The sequence below is a fragment of the Hipposideros armiger genome, unplaced genomic scaffold (assembly GCF_001890085.2).
Source record: "Hipposideros armiger isolate ML-2016 unplaced genomic scaffold, ASM189008v1 scaffold_64, whole genome shotgun sequence".
Lineage (NCBI taxonomy): Eukaryota > Metazoa > Chordata > Mammalia > Chiroptera > Hipposideridae > Hipposideros > Hipposideros armiger.
Window position 1 is genome coordinate 1,398,828 of NW_017731414.1, and position 17,850 is coordinate 1,416,677.

The window sequence follows — 17,850 nt, forward strand, 5'->3', positions numbered from 1 at the left end:
CATGGGTTATCAAATTATTGTAACATTTCTAGGAGAAAAACAGTACTATTATTCCCATTTTACAGATGAGAACTCTCAATCTGTGGCTCGAGACCTCTGTAATACACTTCCGGGAAAAGTGCTGCGATCGCATCATAAACACCGCGCCCACCCGAGCTCAGGTTCTAGTCCTATACATATGCATTCCCGAAAGGGGAACGCTCCAACCCTCCACCTAGGCCTCCGCGGGGTGCCTACAACTCCCGGCGTGCCGCTGGCGCCGACGTTCCCTTTATGGCCGCTGCGGAACAGGAGGGGGCTAGCCACGCTGCTTCTTGGGAGTTGTAGTCTCACCGCGGAGGAAGGCGGGGCTCTAACTGGTTGGTGTACCTGGAACCAATGAAGAAGCAGATCTGGTTGAACGCGAGGCCAAGAAGCCAATGGGCGCGCGGTTTGGAGAGGGCGGGACTTCCGACAACAAAGTTGTGGTGAGCGGCTGCGTGAGCCCGGCTACTTCCTTTTGTAGGTGGCGGTGAAAGCAGAGAGAGGGCTATGAAGGCCTCCGGCACGGTAAGGCGGTCGCAGCAGAGTAAGGGGTAGGGGAACGCGTCGCGGACCGAATGGCGGGCCCCAGGAGGTGGCGTGGGCCGCCTCGGGGATGCGCGCTCCCGGCTGGGACCGGCGCGGTCGCGGCCCCCTTGTGCCGCCAACATGGCGGCTACTGCGGGCGCCGCGTGGGGAGGCAGGAGCGTGACCTGGGCAGGCTCGGGAATCGCGAGGTTGAGTCTACTTTCCAGACGAAGGGACATGTTGCGTGACGTGGAGGCTTGCGCTACGAGACCTCGTAGAGCTTCCGAGCCTCTGTTTCCCCAGTTGCATAGTGGACGTGATGAGAGGCAATAAATAGTGTTTCTGTTTTTCCCGGTATGTCAGTGGGAAGTAGAAAATTATGAACCCGAATTGACACGGAGAGTGCGAGCCCTATTGTGGCAAGTGCTGGGCAAAATCAAAGGGCGCTGTGGTGCAGAGTTGGAAGAGTAGGCCACGGGGAAAAACGGGTCGCGCTTGGGGTGGGGGTGTCATGTATAGCTCTCCAGCCTCAGTTTCCACGCTGGGAAAGGACCCCCTCGGTCCCTTTCAGAACGGATGATCTGCGAGGCCGATGAGTCAGATGGAGAGATGGAAGTAGGAGCTTAGTTTGCGGTATTCGGGGCTACCTCTTGACATTAGTGAAATGACTGGGGGGCAGTTACGGAGGTAGCTCTTTTCTGCTATATCGCATGGCTTGGATTTGGCAGACAGCCTCATCTTTGCACCCGTGTAAACATGGAGCTTCCACTAGGGAGCCCAGATCCCTTGGGATGCCGCTGGGAAAACTCAGGCAGCTGTAGGTTGCATGGCAGCAATGTAGGGAGCCCAGGGCTGGAGAGGGAACTGGATTTTTGTCCTGGTCTTCCTGGAGTGGGCTGTGATTTCCCAAGCTGCTCACTGTCTTTGAATCCATAATGAAGGAGAGGACTTCGGCAAGATGTGAGTTGCAGAGATGCTATGGAAGAAGGAGGCCTAGGCCTCAGCTTTCCCCACGAATATAAAGAGAAAGGGTGGGACAGCGGGGTTGACAGCTTTGCCCAGCTTTCGTGAGCCAGGGAATTGGGCACAAGGGCATCCTGATTAATCCCCCTGCTCTCACTTTTATGGGGAAAGCTGGACAATGGCATGATCTGCAATCACCTGGATTCCACATGGAAGCCTTGGGATAGGATTCTCTATCTACTGATCCAGTAGTCACCAAGCTTGGGAAAGGGAGAGGGGCATAGCCACAGTTGCCTCAGGGCTCTGGGTGCTGGCCTCACTTCACCCCTGATTCTGTTTCAGCTTCGAGAATACAAGGTGGTAGGACGCTGCCTGCCCACCCCCAAGTGCCACACGCCGCCCCTGTACCGCATGCGCATCTTTGCGCCTAACCATGTCGTTGCCAAGTCTCGCTTCTGGTACTTCGTGTCTCAGCTGAAGAAGATGAAGAAGTCTTCAGGGGAAATTGTCTACTGTGGGCAGGTTCGGAGTGTCCAAGACAGGGTGGGGTCTGAAGTGGGTTTACACCTTTCGTGGAGCAGCCCTTGCCCCACAAGGTTACCAGGTTTCAGAGCCTATGGTACTATTGACAGGTGCAGTTCAGGCCCTGGATCGGGATGGGATGAGATGGGGTGTCTGCGCCCTTTTCCTAGTGGGAAAGCCCAAGACCTGGGGACAGTGTGGCTGGCACACTTGGACACCTTGGCTGAGACCATCACCTCCTTGGGCCTCATCTGTGAAGGGGGGAGAGGTGCTGTCACCTGGGCACACTGCTGTGATGGGCACTGGACTCTACACCATTAGGCTGCACTGGGCGGCAGCTGGTTTTTGGCCCAGATATGTTTGTGAGGAGTTAGGACCTGTGTTGGTTCCCATGGGGGAAGTAGCCTGGACTGCTCTGTACCCCAATTGTTGCCATGGAAATTTTCCCTCAGGTGCCTGATGGTTCGGGGGCTGGGTTGTTTTTGGAGCAGCAAAGGCAGGGACCAGGTGGAGGCCCTGCTTACTGTGCTCACTTCAACTGGTCTCCTTGGCAGGTGTTTGAGAAATCCCCCCTGCGGGTGAAAAACTTTGGCATCTGGCTGCGCTACGACTCCCGCAGCGGCACCCACAACATGTACCGGGAGTACCGGGACCTGACCACCGCTGGTGCCGTCACCCAATGCTGTAAGCCACCATGCCCCACAGCCAGGCCCCTCCTTTAGACTCATGTTGCAGGTGTCTGCAGTTCAATCTGACACCTCCCAACCAGACTGAGGCAGGACAAGTGCAAGAAGCTTCTGGGGGTTGGGGGAGTGGAGAAGATACCACAGACGTGCCTATTTCTGGAACCTGGCAGCAGGTGGGCCTTTTGGGCTTGGCCTCGGTGTAGACAGTGCTACCACCCGGAACCTGGTCTAGCCCCTGTTCAGTGTTGGGACTTGTAGTTGCCCCAGGCACTATTAGGGTGGGCTGCCTGCCAAGGCTAAAACCCAAGCACCTAAACCCAAGAACTGCTGTTTCTTGTAGCAGCAGTTTAAACAGAGGTGCTGACAGCAAGTGGATCTCGTCGCCTTTAGGGGCTGGGCCGTGCCCCTTAAAGTGAATTTGGAGGTTCTACACTCCTGGTGGCCAGAAATTATGGCCCCCACCCAGTCCCCAAGATTGGGACTCTCGAGCAGGAACATGATGGGAGGTTTCGGGAATGTTCAGAGCCCCCAGCATACATTAACCCTGCCTGACCCCCTCCTATTCCCTGCAGACCGAGACATGGGGGCCCGGCACCGTGCCCGCGCCCACTCAATCCAGATCATGAAGGTGGAGGAAATTGCGGCCAGCAAGTGCCGCCGACCGGCGGTAAAGCAGTTCCATGTAAGTGCTCTGGGGCCCCTCCTGGGATGAGGGGGGCTCCCCCTAGCCTTTGTTCTGACGCAGGAGCCCAGTGGGGGGTGGCCACACCTCAGTGGCCCCCCAGAGGACAAGGTTAAGAGGCTTCCACCCACCTCTCTTTGTCACAGGACTCCAAGATCAAGTTCCCGCTGCCCCACCGGGTCCTTCGTCGCCAGCACAAGCCACGCTTCACCACCAAGAGGCCCAACACCTTCTTTTAGATGCAGGACCTCCCTGTTCCCTGGTCTGCCCGAATAAACTCCTTGGGAAAACCAGGGTGCTCAGACACACTTGTTTTCTTTGCACACCCTGTAGAACTCAAAAGGGTGCAGCCAATCTGAGTTCTCTGCTTCAGGAGGAGTCCTCCTCTCCTCAAGTGGGCCTAGAAGGGGTGGGGGTGTGGGGCAGAAATGGTGAGCATCCCACCCCCACGCTCTCCTGCCTGCTAAGTTCCCTGGGGCTTTGTCCAGTGAGGAGCTATCGTGGGTGAGGTCCTGGAGCCAGAAGGTCCAGTTTTCAGCTCTTAACTAGGTAGCCCTGCTGTGAGCTTTGAGGTGCACTGTGGGCCATAGGTTTGGCCCCCAAATCTGTTCCACCTGCCTCATTAAACACAGGCCTCAGTTGGACCCAGGGGGAATCAGGATGGTGGGGTTTGTTCATTCCACCTGGGCCTCCCCTCCTGACCCAGAACTTGGCCTTTGGTTCCAAGGTCCTCAGAGCAGACACAAGGGGGCACCCAAGAGGGCCATGAGCCTCTGTGCTGGAGTTCAGCTTCCCCTTCCCTAGTTGGGGCCCCTTGTGGGGAGGTTCCAGTCTCAGCGAGGACATCTGTTTCCAGGAAACCACTTGAGTGGAATTCCAAGCATGAAGCTAATCCCACCCTGGGGTGCCCATCCTGGCCAAGCCTTCAACAAGGAGGCTGAGGTATAGCTGAGAACTCAGGCCTTAGGGGTGCCTGTCTTAGTGTGTCACCTTGGGCACTGTGAGCTTTGGTGTCCTTGTCACAAGGTCAGGGCATTAATTAGGTTACCCAGTTGAAAAATGCTGGGAACGCAGGCTGGCAGGACCCACCATGGATCAGGAAGAAGCCCAAGCACAAAAGGAGTGAGGAGTTGGGGGGCATCCAGGCCTGGGGAATCCTGGGCAGGGGACACAACTTCTACCCCATAGCGGGAGGGGGTTGGTAGTTTGCAGAGTCGCTGGTGGTTTCTAGAAAACCAGGTCACTTCCAAGTCCACCTGTGCTTGGAGAGGCCCAGATATCCAGGGCACAACTTGTGTACAGCCAGCCATTCTCTCATAGGAGAGACAGGCCTGAGAACAGGGTCCCAGGCTTCCGGGGTCCTCACCAGCTGCTCTGCCTGCTGTCCCAACACAATTGACTCCTACCCACCGCCAGGCCTTTGCACTTACCGAACCCTCTGCCTGGACTGCTCTCCAGAGAGATCTCTGGGTTGGCTTCAGTAATTGTGAACCACACATCTATTCATGTGACTTGATTGGTTTTCTGTTCCCCACCAGACAGTCTGAGAGCAGGAACCACATCTCTGTCCCCAGGAGGGCTTCAATAGGTCTTTGTGGGACCCAGAAAAGGACAGGATGGCCAATGAAGATCCTGCTGCCTGTCACTGCACCACATGGGATAGCAATGCTAAACCCCTGGTCTGGCATTGTTGAGCCAGGTTTGATGTAGACACTGCCAAAAATCGCTGAATAAATACATTCAACATATTTCTGAACAGGATCAAGAAGGAATCCTGGTTTCCGACAGACTTGCCAGCACCCATGGGTTAGCTAACTTTGATGGTTGAAAAAAATCACATCTTAGGATTTGCTTTTCTATGAAGGAGGTACTTTTCCCTGAATTAAAATAATTTGTATGAACTTGGCTCATTTTTCTATTGGGCTGCTGGTTTTTTTGTTTAAAGAGGTTCCCCCCCCCCCAAGGATTTTATTGGAGGACAGTGTATTTCTCCAGGACCCATCAGCTCCAAGTTTAGTCTTCAATCTAGTGGCGGGTACAGCTCCATGGCCCATGCGGGGATCGAACCCACAACTTTGGTGTTATGAGCACTGCACTCAACCACCTGAGCTAACTGGCCGTCAGTTGAAAAAAAATTTGTTTAAAGATTTTATTAAGGAATTGGGGAAGGGGAACAGCCAAGTTGTCCTTCAATCTTAGTTGTGGAGGGCGCAGCTAGCTCAGCTCTGAGTCCAGTCACCATCCTGCTGCCTGTTGGCACCTTGCAGCCACTCAGCTCAAGGTGCCATGTTCAGTCTTAGTTGTGAGTTGGCATAGCCCACCATCCCATGCAGTAGTTGAGCCGGCAACCCTGTTAGGAGCAGGTGCTCTCACCAGCTGAGGCTCAGTTTGGGCGCAGGTCACTGACCCATGAGGGAATCAAAACGGCAACCCTGTTCAGAGCTTGTGCTCTTAACCAACTGAGCCACTCAGTCAGCCCTAAATTTTTTTTTTTAAGTTGAGAGACAAGCCTGAAAAAAAATCTTCCCGTGTATGTAGCAAATATTTTTTTCCAGGGCACTTTTTAATGTTTTTAAGGTATATTTTGAGAGATCAGGCTAAGATTTTTAAAAATGTTTTTCTGGTGTATTTCATTAATCTGGCAGTTTATGGTGGAAACTTAACAGTTGCCCCAAATATTCCTTCCTTAATAATAGGATCTCGAAATCGACATTCCACTCAGAAAACGTTTCCCAGAGTGGTCATGTGATATGAGCCATTTTCAGAAAATAGCCACCCAGCTGGAATATAGCCACAATGGCCAGTTCTCCAGCAGCCACCTTTGTTCATGAAGCCACACACAAGCAACAAAGTGGAAGGAGCTTCAGTTCCTGACCCTGTTACCTGATTAGAACACAAGGGAAAAGGAAACACCAGTCCTCAGGCTGTACCCGGAGCTATAAGGTCCTGGTGTCCTGGAGGTGGGCCTTGAGGGCTGTGCCTGGGCTGACACTGAGCCTTAGTTTCTTTCTGTGTAAAGTGGAGGTGGTGATTTAATTCTGGGGGTGGAGGGGAGAACGCCACTGCAGATGAACTAGAGATTGAGAGAGGCTATGATGCACCACAAGGAATGTGGAAGTCCAGGGCTCTACAAAGGCTCACTGGGCACCGCTATCCCTACCTTGGAGCTCCACCAACGGCTCATCCACATTGTAGCCTGGGAACTAGTTGGGAAGGTAACTGTACCCACCAGCTGAAGGGCGGGGTCAATCCCATTAAGGGAACTTGAGAATGAGCCCAACTCTAACCTCCACCTGTTCATCCACCCACCCTGCCCAATCTGCTCACCCTCTCATGAGTTTGCCCACAGACCCCTCTTCCATGTAACCATCACCTGGCAATTCCCCACAAACCCTTAAAGCAGCTGGAGGTGAGGACCACTGAACTGAGCCCTCAGTCTCCAGAGGGAGTTGAAGTGCCAGGACCACCCACAGCAAAGGCTGGAATTAGGAGGAGATGGACTCTTCCATATGGGGCCTTTGAAGTGGGATGGCACTTGGATTGCTGACACCACTCTGGTTGGTTGGGGCTCGCTCACTAAGCCAGCCCAGGGATGACAGCAGGAACCCAGTGGACCCCTCCCACTGCCTCAGGTACTGAGGTTCCTGGACATGTCCAGGTGTCGAGTGTCATGCCTGGGCAGGACTTGGAGCCTGGGGGAAAGGAACTGCCTCTCCCTGACCTACTCTGCACTTGGCTCCTGAATCAGGACCATCCAGCAAGGGCAGGTGCCAAGGCAAGACAAAATGGGGACCCCAGGAGACCCAACCCAGATCCTGAAACCCAGAGAGACTGAGGATCATGGAGTCTCACAGTGACAGGACCAGTGGCAATAAAGGTTTACCTTTACTGAGTACAGTGTACAAATTCAAGGATGGACACCCAGCAGGTCATGCTGGAGCCAAAGTAGCTCACAGCTACTCACCCCTCTCACCTCTGACCCATGCCACGTCTCCAGGGAGCCATGGGAGCACTGGGGGTGCCTAGGCAGCAGGCAGAGGTGGGGGCAGCAGGTACCCATATGGCCCAACACTACTGCCCATTCTGCTCAGACTGCTGCACCTTCAGGATTGCCCTGCCCTTCTCCCAGTGGACTGGGTGAGGATCTTTCCAACTTATATCCTGGGCTCCTGCCTGCCTTCCTCCCATTAAGGTGTGACTGCTTCTCCCCACCCTGCTCTGTGCCCCTGCCCATGCTTCTTCCCACCAGTCGCAGGAGATGGTCCCCACCCACCCCACCAGCTCCCAACTCTGGGCATCCTCTCATGTCCTGAAATTCCAGAATGTTCTGAATCTACCCATTAGTTCCATTATTAGGTCCACCCCACTAGGCTCTACTCATTAGGTCCCTCATTTGTTCCAAACTGTTCAGTGGCTCCCCCCTCCCCACCCCCACCACCCTCTGAATAAAATCCACACCCCTTGACAAGGCTCAAGGTCCCCTGTAGCCCTCCCTGTCCAGCTCCTTCCCACCTCAGGGCCCTTCCCCTAGCTTTCTCCAGGTCTGGTTCATTCTCTGGCTGCAGGCCTCCACTCATTCCCCCAGAGAGTTCCCCACCCAGAGGCCCCACCTCCCCCTAGGCCATCACTATTGTCATCCTTCCGGTTCTGAGTTGAATATTCATCTGCCATGAGTCTGTTCACCAGGTGGGTCCACCTGGGTCCTACTGTGTCTCCAGCTCCAGGCGCAGGGCCCTGCACACAGTAGGCACTCAGTGAAAAGGTCTCAGCCCGGGTGTCAGTCTGCAGCCTGGAGCCCCCCTCCACAATAGGGTATGGGGAGGGGGGGGGAGAGGGTGTGTGTGTGTGCTGGCACAGGACGGTACCTCCCTCCCAGAACCACCCCGGGGATACAAGGCAGGTTGAGGGTGTTAGCATCAATTTACATATATTTGTGTTCCTTTGCTTGCCTTTGCGGGTAGGGATCGCCCGTCGGGATTTCCCCTTTCCCAGCCAGACTTTCCAAGAGGGTGCCGCGCAGCCAAGCCTGGAAAAATGGTGGAGGTGGAAGAGCTTGGTGTCCTCCCCACCCTAAGTGTGGGCTGAGGGTGCAAGCCAGCAGGCAAGAGATACCGGTGTGACAGTTGTAGAGTCACAGCCCCAGGGGAGGGGCAGGCCTGCCTTGCGCATCGTATATATAGAGAGAAGACAGTCCCGCAGGACACGTGGGTAGGCCTGGGGAACGCCGGACCAAGCTGGGGTGGCGCATGTAGGCCACAGGGAACCACCAGAGGGCGGCAGAGGCCAGGGAGGGCTGCAGCGCCCTAGCATTCCAAACCCGCGCGGATTCTTAGATCCCGCCCGCTTACAGAAGAGGGAACCTAGCCTTTGGAGGATGAGCCAGGACGCCAACCAAAGCTCAGAGCCTCCAGAGGCCCCAAATCCTCCATGTCTCCCCAGCGAAGGGCCCCAAGTTGACAGAGTCTGGGTCCCTTAATGACATGACCCCACAGCAAGGGACTTCCCCTCCAGCTTTCTCTGTCTCTTCATTTGTGTGATAGGGCCATTCCAGACACCACCTCCCCAGATAGTTATGGGTCTCCATCTATCCGGGTTCATGACCACTGACAACCCCCACCCATGACCTCCATTGTACGTTATGCCTAGTACAGGGCAGATGCTCAGTGCATGTTTGACAAGGAACCAAGTGAATGAAGAAACGAATGAAAAGGCGCTCTGTGCCAGGTTTGTATTATGCAGGTTCAATTTATTCCTCTGAGGCAGGGGCTCTTTTATCCCCATTTACAGATGGGGAAACTGAGGCCCAGAGAAAAGCAAAGACTTCCTCCAATACATATGTACTCAGGACCTGAACCCCAAGATCTCCCACTTGGCTTAACCAAAGGGTGAGGTTTGGTGATACATTCCAAGTAGGCTCTAGAGAAAGAGGTTCCAGGTGCCAGTTGGGGAAGGGGTTTAAGCCGCACGAGTTTTCCTTATGGGACTCCTCAGCCTTGAGAGTGAATTCCATTCCTCTAGGAGAGTGAGCGTTCCATAGCTCAAAGGTACTACAGCACAGCAGGGATTTGAATGCCGAAGCCACTGCTCCCGGCTGTGTGCCCTGGGGTGAATGACATGCAACCTCTGTGCCTCAGTTTCCCTACTTGTCAACGGGAGACATTAACAGCTGGTGGTCAGGGAAGAGAGCCACATGAAGCAAGGGAGGTGTGTGGAAGACTCCCAGATCCCATACCCGACAGCCATCCAGTAACCCCATTCCGGGAGGAAAGGGTGTGAGTCCTGCCCGCCCCCAAGTATGAGGGCGGAGTTTCGCTGACCCCAGAGCCCAATAAATCCGCAGCCCGCCGCTGCGGGCCACTGCTTTAAGCCCCACCGAGACCTCCAGCTGTCAGCGCCAAGCGCGGCTTCCAGGGAGACGGACAGGGGCTGGGGGGCGGACACACGGCTGCACGGGGAAGCCGGACCAAGGGGGAGGCGAGGTGGACAGACGGCGGAGGCAGCCGCGTACACGGAGAGGAGGGACAAAAAGGCAGACGGCAACAGCGAGGGCTGCTGGGGACCCAAAGGGACAGGCGTGCGCCTCACTGAGGAGGCCAAGCATCCTTCCACCTCTGCGCAGTCCTGCCTCCTCAGCCGCCGCCAGCCTCCCTTGCCCCGGCGCGCGGGGTGGCCAGGGTCGCCCTTGGCGCCTGCACCTGCTCTTCATGGCCGTCGTCGGGGCGGAGACACGGGCCACGTTCGGAGCCTGGGACTATGGGGTCTTCGCGCTCATGCTCCTCGTGTCCACAGGCATTGGGCTGTGGGTGGGGCTGGCGGGGGGTGGGCAGCGTAGTGCGGAGGACTTCTTCACGGGGGGCCGGCGCCTGGCTGCCCTGCCGGTTGGCCTATCGCTGGCCGCCAGCTTCATGTCCGCTGTGCAGGTGCTGGGCGTGCCCTCCGAGGCCTATCGCTATGGCCTCAAGTTCCTTTGGATGTGCCTGGGCCAGTTGCTCAACTCCCTGCTGACCGCCGCCTTCTACCTGCCAGTTTTCTACCGCCTGGGCCTCACCAGCACCTACCAGGTACCCGGCAGAGGCCAAAGGCTGAACCTGCCTGGCTGGGAACGCAGGGACGCGGCGGGGGTACCCCTGGGGCTTTGAACTGCTGTGCAGGGGGGACACAGATGGGCTGTTTCCCCTCCCCCAGGCAGACAAGTGGAGAGGGTTCTAGGAAGAAGCCCCAGGCAGTGGGGCGAAGGACAGGAAGGAGGAAGAGGAGCTAGCGTCCTCGTTGTCTTCAGTGGAAGCCTGAGGGGGGTGGGGTCAGACTCGGCCCGCTGTGCACTCACGTGTGGCTAGGCATACACTTCACATGCCTAGGTGTGCGGATACCCGAGTGCTCGCCAGACAGGGGGGTCGGGGTTCCAAACCCGACGTCCCAGCTTCCTCCTACTTTCGGCAAGGGACAGGCCTCTGCTCGTTTCCCAAATGTCCAACCTGGCTAATAACAGGACCTCCTTCCAGGGCCCTGGGTAAAGTGATTTAAATTGTGACCCATATACAGTAGGAGGCTAATAACAGTTGGACACAGGCCAATCAAGCAAGAATGAAGGAGGACGTGTGCACACTTGATGGCTCAGTCCTCCTGGGCCATCGGATGACGTATGTGCCCAGGTGTACGCGGACAGGTGGGAGTGTGTGCGTTTGGCGAGGGGTGGGGGCCTCCGCAGGAGAGAGTGTGGAGAGGAAAGTTGGCCTCCAGAGGGAGGGCAGAAACCAAGATGGCATGTGAACGAACCCAGAGGCCCTGAGCCCCTGGGTAGGACCTGTCCAGGTTGACCACCAGCCCTCGGCTCCTCCTTGCAGTACCTGGAGCTGCGTTTCAGCCGGACTGTGCGGCTCTGCGGGACCCTGCAGTACTTGGTGGCCACAGTGAGTAGCCTTGGCCCTGCCTTCTCCTACAGGGTCCTGCCTTCATAGGCCCTGCCCACAGTCCTCCCCAATTCTTCCCGACCCTGCCCCGTGGGTCCCGCCCCCATCCTGCATTGCGCTGCCGGGGCCCCGCCCACAACCCGCATGGCTACGCCCATCTGCCCTTGTCCCTACCCCAACCACCCTCCGTCCACCATCTCGGATCCCCTCCTCGCCCAGACACCATCACCACTACCCTACCTCTGCCAACATCTGCCTCACCTGACCCCCCACCTGCAGGTGCTGTACACTGGCATCGTGATATACGCCCCTGCGCTCATCCTGAACCAGGGTTTGGCTCTGGGAGATCAGGGCAGGGTGGCTGGGAGGGGGCAAAGCCTTACAGGCTGGAGGAAGGGGCAGGGGCGGCTCTAGGAGAGACATGGAAGGGAAGACTCCTCCAGGAGAGAGGACACTGGAGACCAAGTTTGCACCACACCCTGGACCTAATGGGGAGTCTCTTTGCACAGTGACCGGGCTGGACATCTGGGCGTCGCTCCTATCCACTGGAGCCATCTGCACCTTTTACACCACTGTGGTGAGTGACCCCCTTACCCCAAGTGGGGGCTCCATGCCTGCTGGGTAGGGGAGATCCTGGGCTGGCTGTCCACTCTCTACTTTCCCTTCCTCCCCAAGAAGCCCAGTCTCAGCTGGGCCTGTTTCCTCATCTTTATAATGAAAGGAGAGTTGAGAGGTCCAGGGATAAGCTAGCTTCAGGCCTGGCAGAATCTAGGGGCTACAACAGTGTCCTCTGGGTTCCTCTCCTCTTTAGAGGACCCATCAGCTCCAGGCATCCATCACATTGAGCAGAAAGTGAGTTCCTATTTCAGGATGGGCTGACTAAAGTCCAGGAGGGCTCTTTGGCTGGCCCTGGTCTTGTGTGCAGAATGGGCAGAAGTTTGGGAGGCTGGAATATTCTGATTGGCTATTCCTACAGCTGGGAGTGGGGATTGGCGATTGGCCTTACCTGAACGGCCTGTGGGGGCGGGGGTGGGGGCTTCTCCAAAAGAAAATCCAGGGGCTTCCATGGGAAGGCAAAGGCTGGAAGGGTAAAAAACAGCAGCTAATAATAATAGTAGTAGTAGTAATAATAGTAGCAGGCATCACTCACTAACTGAATACTTATACGAGATTTGGTAAAACAATATGGTGAATGTTTAAATAAAAAATATTTATTACAGTAAAAGACACATTGCCATTAACCCCCCTCAAAATATTCCCCTTTGCTTTGAACATTGTTCTGGCCACTTTCTGAAGCAGTTCTGGAAGTCCTCTGTCGTGAATGTCTTTAGTTGCACTACTGTGGCTGCCTCGATGTCCTGAATCTTTTTTTTTTTAAGATTTTTTTTTTATTGGGGAATTGGGGGAAGGGGAACAGACAAGTTGCTGTCCTTTTGTTCTTCAGTCTAGTTGTGGAGGACGTTGCTTCACTGGCCCATGTTGGTATTATCTTTGCGCTCTTCCTGGCTAGGCAGTCATTCGCTGGGCATTGGACGGCCACTCACGGCAGGTCACACTGGCTGTCAGCTGCTCACGCTGGCTGCCAGCCACTCATGGTGGCTCACGGCAGCCCACTACAGCAGGGGCTACAGCCCACCCCATCACTGGTGACTCACAGCAGCCCAGCTCCAGGTCGAGCTGTTGTTCACTATCTTAGCTGTAGAGGGCGAGCATCACTGGCCCTCATGTGGGATCCGAACCAGGGTCCTGCTGCTCAGAGCTGGTGTCCCAAGCCAGCTCTTAACCAACGTGCCACTCTGCCAGCCCGTCCTGAATCATTTTGACTTTGGGGAAGAGCCAGAAGTCGCACGGTGCCAGATCTGGTGAATAAGGTGGATGAGGACACAGCCGTGATGTTTTTATTTGACAGAAATTGCCATATACCAGAAGCGATGTGTGACATGGAGCGTTGTCATGATGGAGGATGACTTATGGCACATTTTAAAACACACCTCTCAACCATAACTCCCACCTGACTGACTGCACAGAGCAAGTTGAAACTTGTCACACACTGTTACTAAGATTTGATGTGCCGCTTCGGTATTGAAGATCCCTGCCTTTCCATTGGATGGCACTCGGCAGCAGCATTCACTGTAGGTTTTGATCACAACAGAAAGGTTCCATGTCACACATTGCTTCTAGTACAGCAATTTTTGTGAAATAAAAACATTACGGCGTGTCGTCATCCACCTTAGTCAACGGATTTGGCACTGTGTGACTTCTGGCTCTTCCCCAAAGTCAAAATGACCATGAAAGGTAAATGTTTTAAACTGATTCAGGACATCAAGGCAGCCACAACAGCACAACTAGACACTCAAGAAAGAGGACTTGTAGAACTGCTTCAGAAAGTGCAAGAATGATGGGATAAATGTGTTTAAAGAGAGGGAGTATTTTGAGGGGGATTCATGGCAATGTGTCTTTTACTATAATTATTTTTTTTATTTAAACAGTCACCGTATTTATTGATTACACCTTGTATATGACAGGTGCCATTCCAAAATATTTTTCTCATATTAACTAACTTAATTCTCACAACATCACTGTAAGGGGAGGCACAGTTATTAACCCATTTTACAGATGAGGAAACTGAGGCAAAGAGGAGCGTTGATTCTAGGCACTGCTAGAGGCCAGGCCTAGTTGGCTCCAGCCAGGTCCTCCATCTGACCCCTGCAGGCCACAGACAGGTCCCCATCTGACCCCCCTGTCCCTCTCTGTCACATCCTGCAGGGTGGCATGAAGGCTGTGATCTGGACCGATGTGTTCCAGGTCGTGGTGATGTTGGCTGGCTTCTGGGTTGTCCTGGCCCGTGGGACCATGATTGTAGGTGGGCCCAGGCAGGTGCTTGAGCTTGCTCAGAACCACTCCCGGATCAACCTGATGGAGTGAGTGAAAATGTAGCGGGGGAAACTTCAGATACTGCAAGATGATGGAATTGGCATCCCTCTGCCCTTGGAGAAGCTAGCCAATGCCTCCTGCTCAAGGAAGCTCTCCCTGCTCCCCTCCCCAGACTCCCCACAGACAGGACCCTAGCTCCCCTTCTCTATACTCCCCTAGCCTCCATTCTTTCACCTGGCCTAGACTTCTGCCCCACCCTACCTTTCAGCCCAGAATGGGAACTGAAGGCTCTCTGAGGTCCCAGCTGGATAAAGAAAGAATGGTTTTAGAATGCATACATGGATGACTCAGTAAACAAACAAATGAATTTTCAATCTGGCCAACTCCTACTCACACTTCAAAACCCATCCTAAATGTCCTTTAAGGCCTATAATTTCCAGAATGGCCATCTGGGGCCTTTGGGAGAGTAAATTCATTGTGGCATCCCCACGTGGCTTTCTTTTCTTGCCCTCATCCAGCTTTGATCTGGACCCACGGAGTCGCTACACATTCTGGACTTTTGTGGTGGGTGGCACGTTGGTGTGGCTCTCAATGTATGGCGTGAACCAAGCACAGGTGCAGCGTTATGTGGCCTGCCGCACGGAGAAGCAGGCCAAGTTGTAAGTGTTTGGGGAGCAGAGTGGGGACCTCTGGGATGTGCTGCCCCCTCTCCCCAGCCTGAGGCTGTACCTCCCTGCAGGGCCCTGCTCATCAACCAGCTGGGCCTATTCCTGATTGTGTCCAGCGCTGCTGGCTGTGGTATCGTCATGTTCACAGTCTATATGGACTGTGACCCCCTCCTCAAAGGGCGTATCTCTGCCCCAGACCAGGTGAGTCTTGTCCAGGCTCCTGTGCCACTCCCACCCCCACCCCCACTCTGAACTGTTGTATGGATATGTCTCTGGGGCGAGGGTGGAAGAGCTTTCCTAACAGAGGGAACAGCTTGTGTAAAGGTCAAGAGGAAGGAGAGACCTTGGATCAGAAAAGGACCTGGGAGGAGAAGGGAAGATGAGGATGGGAGGCAATAAGGAGCCATGGGGAGTGTGAGCTAGGGAGGGGCACATTCAGATTTAGAGTCAGATACTCTCTGAGGGGTATCAAGGAGAGGATGGGACCATGGTCCAGCATGAAGTGATGGTGTTGATATTAATAATGACCAGCTCCCATATTCCAAGCGCCTACTTTATGCCTCATGCTGTTCCCTTTATGAGCAATTAGTTTCCCATCAAATCCTTCGACAAGTGATGAGGCCAAGGCTGTCATGATGCCCACTTTACAAATGAGAAAACCAAGGCTGGTGGGGGCAAGAGGCATTGCTTGAGGTGCGCAGGCAAGTCAGGGGCAGCGCCAGGGCCAGGACCTATACCTAGGTCACACCCCGTGGCTGGAGCTCCAGCCCTCTCGCCACAGGATTCAGAGTTCACAAAGGCTGCAAGGCTATCGAATCTGCTATCCTCTCCTGGGGTCAGATCCTGACTGCCTGACTGGGCTGCACCTCTTGGCCTCACTGTCCTCATCAGTAATGTGGGGATGACTCAGGACACTGCCTCATTGGGATCCCAGGGCTCTGTATATAGTGGGGCAGACAATCACAGGTGCGTGCAGTCCATCAACAAACACACACTAAGTACTCATTGTGAGCCTGGTCTGCAATGGGTGCTGGGAATGTACAGAGTGAGGACAGACAAAAGCCCCAGCCTCAGGGTGCTGCTGTCCTGGAGGCTGACCCCTGACTTCCCCCAGTACATGCCCCTGCTTGTGCTGGACATCTTCGAGGACCTGCCTGGAGTCCCTGGGCTCTTTCTGGCCTGTGCCTACAGTGGCACCCTCAGGTGAGTGGCACTGCTTGCTCACCCAGCCATGTCCTAGTCCCTTGGGGCCTCCTTGTCCCTACCGGTCATCCCCCTGAGAGAGAGAATGCTCTGAACGTGTCCACCATTTACAGTTCCTGCTCAGTCCCCAGGGGGCTGTTCTGGTGGGCTCTAGCAGGGCTCATACCCTGGGCACAAAGACCCCAACTGTGGAGTCTTACCCTTTTTAGCACCTGGCAGAGCCACACCTGACTTCCCTTTCTCCTTTCCTTCTATCAAACTAATGTTTATTGAGTACCTACTGTGTGGCAGATACTGCTGTTCTAAATCCTGGGGAACAGCTATGACCAAGCAGTCCCCCACTTCTGCACTCAGGGTCCTCACATTCTGGTAATTTCAAGTCTTCTATGACTTCTGGCCACAGCCCTGCTCCTGCAGTGACCAGGGTCCTATGTGACAATTCTCTGCACCCCATTATTGCTCTGTAATGAGAACTTGTGTCATTTGTTTCCTTGGTTGTGGGTTCCCTGCTGCTGTGGGGGTGTCTCAGGTCTGTGGCATGGGGGTGAGGGGTGGACATCTCTTCCACTCTTGGGGGAGTCTATCATCCATGCCTTTGCCCTTGGTCTGGGTGGGGTCTTGGCAGGTTAGATAGTATGGACAGCTGGGGACTTCCCCCAGCAGGTGGGCCCCAGAGGGGGTATGGTCAGCTTCTGGATGTGGCTTGACCACACCCCCCGCCCTCCCCATCTCATGCCCCCCAGCACCGCATCCACCAGCATCAACGCCATGGCTGCCGTAACTGTGGAGGACCTCATCAAACCACGGCTGCCCAGCCTGTCGCCCCGGAGACTCATAATCATCTCCAAGGGGCTCTGTGAGTTGGGGGAACCTTGGTGGGGGGCCAGGGAGGCATCTCCCCGCTGACAGTGCCATCCCCATCTCTACAGCGCTCATCTATGGCTCGGCCTGTCTTACCGTGGCGGCTCTGTCCTCGCTGCTGGGGGGCGGCGTCCTCCAGGTGAGCCCCCTCCGCGACCACGCCCCGATCTTCCCAAGAGGTGGGGGTATCGTCCGCCTTGCACTGAAGTTAGAAAGGGTCATACATTCGGTGGCAAAACTGGGTTCCATTTGCCACGAGCAGCCGTATACTTTCTGCAGTCACCTGGGCGGAACCGAGGGGAGGTGGAAGTCGGGAGACGGTGGCCTGGGGGTAGGAAGGGCCTCGCCCTGGTGTGGAGGTGGGATCGCATCTATCCAGAAAGAATGAGCATCTTTGCCTGCAGCACAGGAGAGAAGCAGAAACAGGGAGTCCCCACTCCTTTAGAGAAACTGAGGCACAAAGGAGCCTCAAGGCCTGCAGTGGGATTCCTCAGGTCTTGTTTTCCCAGCGGGTAAACTGAGGCCCGGAGAGGTGGATTGGTATTACCCTCAGCCACACCATCATCCTCTCCCCCAGGGCTCCTTCACCGTCATGGGTGTCCTCAGCGGCCCCCTCCTCGGAGCCTTCACTCTGGGAATGTTCCTCCCCGCCTGCAACACGTGGGTAAGTGGGGACAGGCGAGCTGGGGGGCGTGGCCGGAGGCCCCAGTCCCCTGACGTTGGCCCCACCCCAGGGCGTCCTCTCCGGGATAGCGGCTGGCTCGGCGCTCTCGCTGTGGGTGGCGGTGGGCGCCACTCTGTACCCGCCCAGCGCGCAGTCCATGGGGGTCCTGCCGTCCTCTGCCGCCGGCTGTGCCGAGCCCTCAGCCAACACCTCTGGCCTCTTGGGCCCGCTCCTGGCCATCAACACCTCCAGCGGGGCTTCCAGGTGA

The 17,850-nt window shown here is 55.4% G+C and overlaps 2 protein-coding genes across 3 annotated transcripts in view; both read left to right on the top strand.

Moving 5' to 3' along the window:
- The first annotated feature begins 463 nt into the window (after positions 1-463).
- Positions 464-3,706, top strand: RPL18A (ribosomal protein L18a). The gene is made up of 5 exons (XM_019641767.1): positions 464-549; positions 1,855-2,034; positions 2,589-2,718; positions 3,293-3,402; positions 3,549-3,706. Exons 1-5 carry the CDS (start codon positions 532-534, stop codon positions 3,639-3,641), a joined length of 531 nt encoding a protein of 176 aa, XP_019497312.1. The 5' UTR covers positions 464-531; the 3' UTR covers positions 3,642-3,706.
- Positions 3,707-9,795: 6,089 nt separating this feature from the next.
- SLC5A5 (solute carrier family 5 member 5) overlaps positions 9,796-17,850 on the top strand; it is a 13,040-nt gene continuing 4,985 nt past the window's right edge. For both annotated transcript variants that reach the window (XM_019641786.1, XM_019641787.1), the window contains exons 1-12: positions 9,796-10,463; positions 11,247-11,312; positions 11,592-11,643; positions 11,822-11,889; positions 14,079-14,233; positions 14,705-14,845; positions 14,926-15,055; positions 15,969-16,057; positions 16,801-16,913; positions 16,987-17,057; positions 17,496-17,582; positions 17,653-17,846. In XM_019641786.1, coding sequence (XP_019497331.1) covers positions 10,107-10,463; positions 11,247-11,312; positions 11,592-11,643; positions 11,822-11,889; positions 14,079-14,233; positions 14,705-14,845; positions 14,926-15,055; positions 15,969-16,057; positions 16,801-16,913; positions 16,987-17,057; positions 17,496-17,582; positions 17,653-17,846 — 1,523 coding nt within the window. In that variant the 5' untranslated portion in view covers positions 9,796-10,106. The remainder of the gene's footprint in view (positions 10,464-11,246; positions 11,313-11,591; positions 11,644-11,821; positions 11,890-14,078; positions 14,234-14,704; positions 14,846-14,925; positions 15,056-15,968; positions 16,058-16,800; positions 16,914-16,986; positions 17,058-17,495; positions 17,583-17,652; positions 17,847-17,850) is intronic.

Bases quoted from the DNA above. Each gene is read 5' to 3' on its own strand.
- RPL18A (XM_019641767.1), top strand. The intron at 2,719-3,292 runs GTAAGCCACCAT...TATTCCCTGCAG, and splicing joins TGGTGCCGTCACCCAATGCT to ACCGAGACATGGGGGCCCGG. The intron at 3,403-3,548 runs GTAAGTGCTCTG...TCTTTGTCACAG, and splicing joins CGGCGGTAAAGCAGTTCCAT to GACTCCAAGATCAAGTTCCC.